Here is a 9304-nt window from a genome sequence, read left to right as displayed (position 1 = left end):
GGATGCTAAGATATTGAAAAAAATACCTAATTTTATAAACCTACTAAAGTTTACACATTCATATTGACTTTTTTAACTCCTTACCCACCAAATGATGATATTAGAAAGCTGGTGGTTATGAGGAGGGCATAGTGAATATCAATATATATGTATATATGCATATATATATTTATTATACTTCTCTCAAGAATTTCTCATTGGATTGACGTGAAATGTGGATGTGTGTTTTAAAGGATATTTCGTTAATAAAATGAGGATCCACGCTTTGACAATCTTGATTTTCGTCTACATGAGTTTTGAATCTCTGCTTCAATCATTACACTGATCACTCAATGCATCAAAAGTTATCTTTATATGACGAGGTTTTTTAATTTCTAATTAATACTCAATCAGCCTGGTACAACTTTTTGGGAAAAGAAGGGTAAATTGAAGTAACCTCTTTTCTTTTGTTAATTGCCTAACTCTCTCATCAATAAATATTCTTCTGATTGTACTAAATTAATATTTTTTATTGGATTTGAATTAAATTGCATATGCACTAAAGTATTATATAACATGAAATGTCAAATCTACAAAAAAATATTTCAATCATTCATTATTAAGAGAAAAGTCTTTATTAAAAAAAAAAAAAACACAGATATTCCTCTTTCCCAGTTGGAAATTATATATACGTACGTATAAATGGGTTATGTCTATTTCTTTCCCTTTTTGGTTCCAGATTTTTTGTTTTCTTTGTTGGTCTCTTCCTTCTTTAATTAATTATATTTAATTTAATTTAAATTAGTGTTTGTTAGAATTATAAATAAAAATTATTACTTTAGGAATTAAAGATTAAAACGTTTAAAATTCTGTAGACGAACAACCACGTGTACACCGCCTTTTTCAAATCTTCCCATCACGTGCCTTCCCCCAAAAATAAAGTTATACCCCAACCGCAAAATACACCACCACCTGCCCAAACTCCTCCGTCACCGTTACTCTGACGGAGTTCTTTTAAATACTCATTTAAACACAAAATTAAAACCAATAAAACAAAATACATTTCCGATATTTCCGTTCCCCGCCGGTTCAAAAAAAAAATTGCCGAAAAGTCGGCAGTCAAAAACGACCGGGGAGAAAATCACCCTTCCAAAATCAACCGTCTCTCAAATCGCTACCAGAGGATCCGACCCGAATAAATCCCCGATATCCTGAAAATGGTCCTCCACATGCCAGCTCGAGAACCCATACCCCATCCCGTATCCCACTCCAAAATCTTCAAACATCTCCGCGTAATTCTCCTTCGTCGTATCATCAAAAATGTCCGGCACCCCACTGAACACATCACTTGCAAACAACGTCTCCAGTTCCAATAAACTCTCTGATACGCACGCCTCCTCCCCAACTTCTTCGGCCTTACAGCTAACTTCTCGGGCATTCTTGTTGCTCTGCGACTCGGCTTCTTCGTTTGCAGACGAGGGACAGCGGAGGACGGAGGTGGGCGAGCATATGTTGTTATTGCTCTGTGACTCCTCGCCGGAGTTGTATTCGGAGACCTGGGGAGGCTTGGTTTCAACCGGAGGAGGAGTGATAAAGTTGGTGAGAGCGTCGGGACCACGGAGCTGGATGGCGGCGTTATCGTAAACCATAGCTGCTTCCTCGGCTGTGTCGTAGGTGCCTAACCAGAGTCGTACTCGTCGTAGAGGGTCTCTAATCTCCGCCGCCCATTTTCCCCACGGCCGCTGCCTCACCCCCCGGAACTTCCTTACGGCGGGGATCTTGGGTGGCTGGTCAGAGGAATCGATTTTCCGGGACGGCCTCTTCCTGGTTCTGGATGACCTGGAATTCGAAATGTGCGTAGAACAGGAATGTATGGTGACCTCGTTAACAAACTTCTTGATGCGTTGTCGTTTCAGTGGAAGTCCGTCGTCTTCGTCACTAGACGAGTCAGTGGCATCGGCGTCGGTGAGGGATATCCTTACAACTCTGGGTGTCATTTGTGGAAGAGTTCCTGGGTTGGTGTTTGAATCTTTAGTGAGACTGGGTTTGAGGTTTGTGCAGGTATGGTGGTGGGTATATTTGATTGGAGGGAGGTCAAAACTGCAATCCATTTGTTGAGAAGAAGGGTTGTATATGTGAATCAGGTTGTCATGGAAGTGAGAGTGGGGGAAAAGGAGGGAGATTCGTTTTGTGAGTAGACAGGAAGAGAATAAAGAAGGAAGGGATAAAACTAAAAAGAAAGCAGAGAGGGAGAGGGAACAGACGTTAAAGAGAAGATTGAAAGGGAGAGAAATCTACCATTTATAAATAAAAAATAAAAAAAAAAAAAGTTAAGAAAACTAAAGGGAGAGAAATTTCATGGAAAGTTAGAGAGAAAGAAAAAGAAGGAAGAACAAATGTCCGAGGGAGAGAGAGAACCTTGCAGCACGGAAAGCAGAGAAAGAGCTACGTATTTGAGAGACAAGTAGTAGGAAAACAAAATTAAAGGGTACAAATTTCAGAGAGAAAGATAAAAGACTGTATACCCGGTAAAGGAAAGGAATAAATGTTTCCACCACTAAACTCGACCCAGATTTGCCTACTTGGGTGGCTAAATCGTTTTCTTCAACTTTCTATTCCTTTTTCCTTTTTTTTTTTTTTTTTTTTTTTTTTTCTTTTCCCGGAAAATGGATAAAGCTGATTGCTGGAGAAGGGAGAGGGGAGAAGGAGAGTAGGGTTTTAGAAAAGAGCAGTCTGTGAGTGTGGGTGAACACCAGAGCCAACTCGCTCTTTTTTATATACAGAACAGCCGTAATTTATTAAATTATTATTAATTTTTTGTTTTTACTTTTCAAGTTTTTATTTTATTCACTTGTTAAATGTTTTCTTCTGAAAAGAAAGTTTTAGCTAAAAACGACCGGTCGAACCGGATTAGGGGAGGGGGGGGGGGGGGGGGGAGGCTTCAACACCTTGAGAATCATACACTAGGCGCCACATAACTTTTGGCACGTGCGATGGACACGTGTGTTGTGGACCCGGTAAAAAGAGGAGATCCAATGGGGACGGTGCTGACTCGGCTAAAGATTTGTTCTCGTAATTAGGGATTCAGGTCACGTGAGACTGCTTTTTATTTTTATACTAATCCTTTTAATTTTAACTAATTACCACCGTCAAAAAGAGAACGTTACAGTGAGTGGATCTCGGCGGGGGTGAGTATCTTAACGTTTTACCCCATTTTCACAGCTGGCAGACAACCTAGGACTCGGTTGTGCCTATGGCCACTTCCTACCTTCACCGTTTATTGACAGCAAATTGTGGGCGTTAGACGAAGTTATGCATCACGTGTTTTAATTAATAGAAATTAATCGAGTTTTATTAGGTTTGTTTTGGTTTTTTTTAAATAAAAAAAAAAAAAAAAAAAAAAATTAGTAGGCGGTTGTTGACTATTATTGTATCGGGGAAGCTGTTTACAATTATTATGATGTCTAATTTAGAAAATAACGAAGGCGAATCAAATTCCCAAAACTAACACTCAAAAAGTACGTAATTATTGTTCTCTTTTTAATTTGTCCACCCCATATTAAGTATTAACTATGTATGTATGTACGTTTGTAAGTATATGTATATGTGTCTATATATATATATATATATATAGTGATAGGTATGGTATAATATTAAATGGGTTTGATCTATTTTTAAATTGTTTTAACACGGACTAACAACACTCCCGAGTCATTAAATGCTCCAATTAAATTTACGTGACCAAATGCTGCCTTGCCTCGCATGCATCTTCCATTTGCCCCCTTAATTTTTAATTTAATTTCCATTACAATAATGTGCGCATACATATATATTACAGACATTAAAATGTATGACTCTTTCATTTTTTTGTTGATTATTAAACATGTAATTAGAAACATGGTTGGAAAGAATATATTGCACTAATTGGCTTAAGTTTCTCTATTAATAAAAATACGAGAGAGTAAGATGACAAAGGAGCCGCCTTGTTTTGTTTTGTTTTGTTGTTCGATTGGATTTTGTTTATTATTTGGTATTAGTCAGAATGTTTATGTGCCTTAATTATCCATGCCAAAAGTTTAATTGCAGGGTGTGTGTTACATATGTAAAACTTATATATATATATATATATAAATTCCCACCAACCAGTGTTCTTACTTGTCCCATTTAATTATTATTATTATTATTCTAGTAGTTATTACTACTTTTGTGTATATAATTTAGGAAGGTGGAGAGAAATTGTCTGACCAAAGTTGAGGTATAAGAATTTAATTGATATGGGAATATTCTAAAGTTTAATTTTAATTTTAATTTTAATTTAATCCGGTTTGAAGGATGTCCTTCAATGATTTGTCTGGTGGGTTGTAATAATAATTAAATTATTATACGAAATAATTGTCGAATTATTATTTGCCGTTTTGTTGCAATTTCAAGTTTGGATTATTAAACAACGATTAGTGCTTCATGTATAAATTAAAAATAGATTGCCACATTAAATATATACATACTATCAGGAAGGTGATCATCTTTAAAACTATAATTAAATATTTTATACCTGGTTGCTAACTCTCTTAATGGTATGTACACAATAAGCAAAATATGATTTTAAAGTTGAACAATTATCAATAAGTAAGTGAATTAAAGAGACTAATTTTGTCTCCCCATCCAAGCTTTACCTTTTCAGAAACAGGCGCTCTCTACAAATTTGGAATATATATATATATATATATATATATTCCCTATACATTCAAACCTCTTTCTACATTCCTTTTTCACAATAATTATCGGATTCCTAGGTGTTCGTCTTGTATGTATATGTTTTATATATATATATATATATACGTGGGGAAACTTAATTAAAATGTGTGTTAAAATCGGCTTTTGATAAATAAACACGCAAAAGCTAAAGCTATATAGTTTGTAATTTTCAAAAATTAATTTAAGCTTTCAATACAAATTTATAATTAAATTTTCAAAAGTTACTTTTAATTAAAAACTCATATCACAAATATATAACTATTTAATTACTGTTTTTATTGAAACAAAGAAAAGAGGATAAAAGAATTTCATTTTCTTTTCCCACACTTTCTTCAATAAATTCTAAAACACCGTTAAAAATTCTCTCTCTTTGGAAAATTATATTTTTACGCTCGCACTTTCTCTCCATTTATTTCTTTCTTTTCAAGGAAAAAGGACATGGTTGATATGTTATGGGTATATATATATATATATATAAATACGTTAAAAAAAATGTGTGTGTGTGTGTGTGTGTGTGTATACATACATACATATATATGTATATATATATATATATATGCGTCGCGGAGAAGAAGAAGACAAAAGAAAAGAGGTGTAGGTTTCTCGATGGGCGAAAGCCTCCCCCACTCGCAAGCAATATGCTAAATGAGTACATCATATTCGACAAACTATTTTAAAAATAAAAATACATATATGTATATATATATATATAATAACGAAAAGTCAACGTTCATGGTTACTTCCCAAGATCGAAATTTTGAGCCACAAAATTTTCTGGATATCACTGTTAATTTCATATGGATTCGGGCTCAGTACCAAAAATCACCTTCCCTTTTATTACTCAATCATAACCACCCCCTACAATTACCCACACAAAAAAAACAAAAACTATTTTTTTATACAAGACAAAGAAAGTGCCTACGTATGTGTGTGTGTGTGTGTGTATATATATGTATACGGAGGGAGGTCTTTGTTTGGATAGAGTAATGGATTCCTACTTTCCCCTATCATTTACTAACTATTACGACTAACCCAAAAAAAAAAAAAAAATATATGTAAATATATATATATTCACCTTAGTTTCTCTTAAAAATATATATGCAAAATTGTGATCAATCTTTATGGTAGTATAATAATCACAACGATACTTATAGTTTTTTTTCTTGAATAGTTTTACAATAATAAACTATAAGTTAATTAAGAATTAAAAAATTAATCTTACTTAATTTAGTGTATTTCACCTAACTCTCTCATCATCTCGTCATATTCTCTACCTTTGTAGCTACATAAAGCTTCAAACTCCATGTTCGTGTCGATTTAACTGTTGTTGCACCTCCTTTAACCTATGTGGTCAGAGCTCGTCATCATCGTCTCTCACGCTGTGCTACTTCATCTAATACTCATTAACGTAATAATTTCTCTTATTTCTTCTAATATCCACTGTAAAAAATTTAACATTGTGTATTTATGTAGTTCTTCTTATAATATTCGATTTTATTTCTTCTAATTGTTAAAATACAAGTCAATGCCAAAAAATATTACATTACTTTACATTGCCAACTCAACATCTTCCCACCAGCGAGCATGAACATGATACAAGAAGTCGAGTCTCGTAACCTTTTGTTTCTTCTTTTCCTTATTTCGCCTAGTGATATACTAGGGTGTATATATAGTATGTATATATATTTACTTTTCTCATATTTATCTAAAATTTTCTCATCAATTAAAAAATAAGGAGAAAACCCTATATCCATCATTTGTTTCTTGTCGACTCTACCTCTCTCTCTTTGTTATTCTCCTTTTTGAATAAAAAGCATATATCTATCTTAGTTTCTTCTTCTTTCAACCAAAATCATTATTCTCAAAATCTTATATTGTGTCAGAGGCATTATGGAGAATAAAAATTCCAATTAAACTACAAACTCAATTTCCCATCAAAATTCAACTTCGTGAATAGAAATGTTATGGATCCTTCTCATCCAAACAATCCCTACTACATTATACTAACGAAAGCTCAAGTTTATTGCTTGTAAACTAGTTGCTTAATTCATAACAACTATCACACTTGGAAATAATCAATGAAATGTATGTTCTACATGAAAAATAAAATAGAGTTTGTTGATGCAAGTTTGAAAGAATCGATAGATTCGAGTAGTTCACTTATGGAACATTGGGTACGAGGCAACAATATAGTTTTCACCTAGATAAAAGAATGTATTGTCAGTTGATATCAATTGTCGCATATTTTACGTAATCACAACTCATTAGTTATGAGTCAAGCTTAAATAGAGATATGCACAACAATATGCATCAAGAATCTACGAGATGAAACGTAATAGTGAATTTGATGCACAATATACTGTAAGTGTTTATTTTTTCAAATTAAAAATATTATTTGATGAGTTGTAAAACTATGAATTAATTTCAAGTTGTATATATAGTGAGTTAAGAATTATTGTCGAATAATAATAAAGGGATTGGATAACAAAATTCCTTATGGGTTAAATGAATGGTATAAGGCTGTTAAAGCACAAATATCATTAACAAAGCATTTTCGAGCCTAAATAAAGTTTATTCCAGAGTGCAATAAGAAGAAAATGTAAGACAACAAGAGGACAAGAAGATAACATTTATCTTGTTAGATAACTTTGCGAATAAAGTTTTAACATTTACTATCAAAAATTTAAGTAAGATAACAAAAAGACACACCTCAAATAGTGAGAAATACTATTGTTTTCACTACAAGATAGCAGGTCACTTTATGAGCAATGGTTTAAGGCTAATCCAAATTATTTTACATATTTTATTGCAACATACTCGAACACATTACAGAAACCTACTAAAAGCTACATGGATATTCAAATAGATATATAAGTCTCACGGGAAGGCCAAGTTGCCAAGTTTTAACCAAGCCTTTTTATCTTTCATACATGAATAAAATAGCACTGAGAAGCAAGCCATCATTGTACAAGAAGAGTATATGCAATTAATGGTCTTGTTGTAACAAAATCATCCTTCAACACATTTACTATAGTCATCTCATCATGATTCTTGTCAAGAGCCTAATGTGCTTGAATTTTCTAATATATCTCTTTGTCTCTCTTCTCATTTAATAAAATTATAAAGATACACTACTATTCTTTGGATTATAGATACTGGTACCTAATATCATATTGTGTCTATAGCATGTCTGCACACAAACATTGCAACAAATATTTACTCCACACTTGTCTTATCAAATGGTGATAGAATAAATGTTTTTTATATTGGAATGGTAAAGATATCCAATACATTAATTCTTCGGAATGTTCTACATGATTCATCCTTCAATTTTAATCTCATATTGACTAAAAAGCTTGCTAATGATTCAAACTATTTATTATCATGTCTTTTCACTTTGAACTTATGTGACATTAGGATATTTTTATATTAATCGTGGTTTATATTAATTGGAGTTAGTGAAGTAAAGCATGGTCCATATTAATAGCTGCAACATGAAGTTCCTTTTATAAAATCTTCCCAAAAGTTGTTTGCCACTATTATCTTTAAGTTGAATCGTGATAAAGGTTTTGATCCCTAACATTACCGCCATGGACATCCTTTATTGTCTATGTTAGGTTTACTTATGCATGTTTTCAAGGGTACAAAACGTAAACAATATTATATTTCCCATTTGTCAAACTTCATAGACTTCCACTCCCAGTTAGTCAATATAAATCAAAACATTATTTTAATTTTATACATTTTGATTTTTAAGGATCCTACAATGAAGTTTTTTGTGATGAGTTTCATTATTTTCTTTCAATTATATATGACTTCAGTGGATGCATTTAGATATACTTGTTTAGGTTTAAATCTGACACTAGTTCCATTCTATAAAGCCTTTGTAACCTCATAGAGACATAATTCAATACCAAAATTAGAGTCATTTGCTATTACAATGGGAGAGAGTTTGACGTGAGAGATTTCTACCTTAAAAAATAAATCATTCATCAAAAGAATTGTATCGAAACACCTAAACAAAATGAAAAGGGTTGAGATAAACTATCAACATATATTAAATGTTGCTAAAGTCTTCAAATTTTAGAATAGTCCCAGCTTAAAATATTGGAGTGATTTTCATCCTTACAATTGTGTATTTGTTCAACAGAACTCCCTCATCTTTCATTAACTACAAAACTTTATTTTTTACTTGAAACCAAGCCAACTTACTCACACCTTATAGTATTTTGGGACTTTGGTCTTTGCCTCTATTCTACCTAATAACAAACACAAATTTGATCCAAGAGTAAGGAAATGTGTTTTCTTAGGACGCTTTGGTATCAAAAGATATAAACTCCTTAATATTAAGACCAAAAATATATTTTTTTATGAATGTAGTATTCTATGAGAATATATTTCCCCACAAGCCAAGAACAAAACTGTAAGCACAAATTCTTTTGATTTATCCTACACTAAAGTAAAAATCACACAAAACATTTATCCTACAGAGAACTCGGAAAAAGATTTCAACTTAGTGAATGTGAAATAGACACTTACTAGATTAAATATCCACATTTTTAATTAAATT

General features: G+C 32.6%; 1 protein-coding gene across 1 annotated transcript; it reads right to left on the bottom strand.

Moving 5' to 3' along the window:
- Positions 1-824: 824 nt before the first annotated feature.
- LOC110809445 (ethylene-responsive transcription factor CRF1) lies at positions 825-2728 on the bottom strand. Its single transcript, XM_022035276.2, has one exon. The coding sequence runs from the start codon at positions 2088-2090 to the stop codon at positions 1146-1148; it is 945 nt and encodes a 314-aa protein (XP_021890968.1). The 5' UTR covers positions 2091-2728; the 3' UTR covers positions 825-1145.
- Positions 2729-9304: the final 6576 nt, after the last annotated feature.

The sequence above is a fragment of the Carica papaya genome, chromosome 4 (genome assembly GCF_054855325.1).
Source record: "Carica papaya isolate Zhongbai chromosome 4, ASM5485532v1, whole genome shotgun sequence".
Classification (NCBI taxonomy): Eukaryota; Viridiplantae; Streptophyta; class Magnoliopsida; order Brassicales; family Caricaceae; genus Carica; species Carica papaya.
The sequence above is the reverse complement of the archived record's forward strand: the minus strand, read 5'-3'. Positions and strand labels throughout refer to the sequence as shown.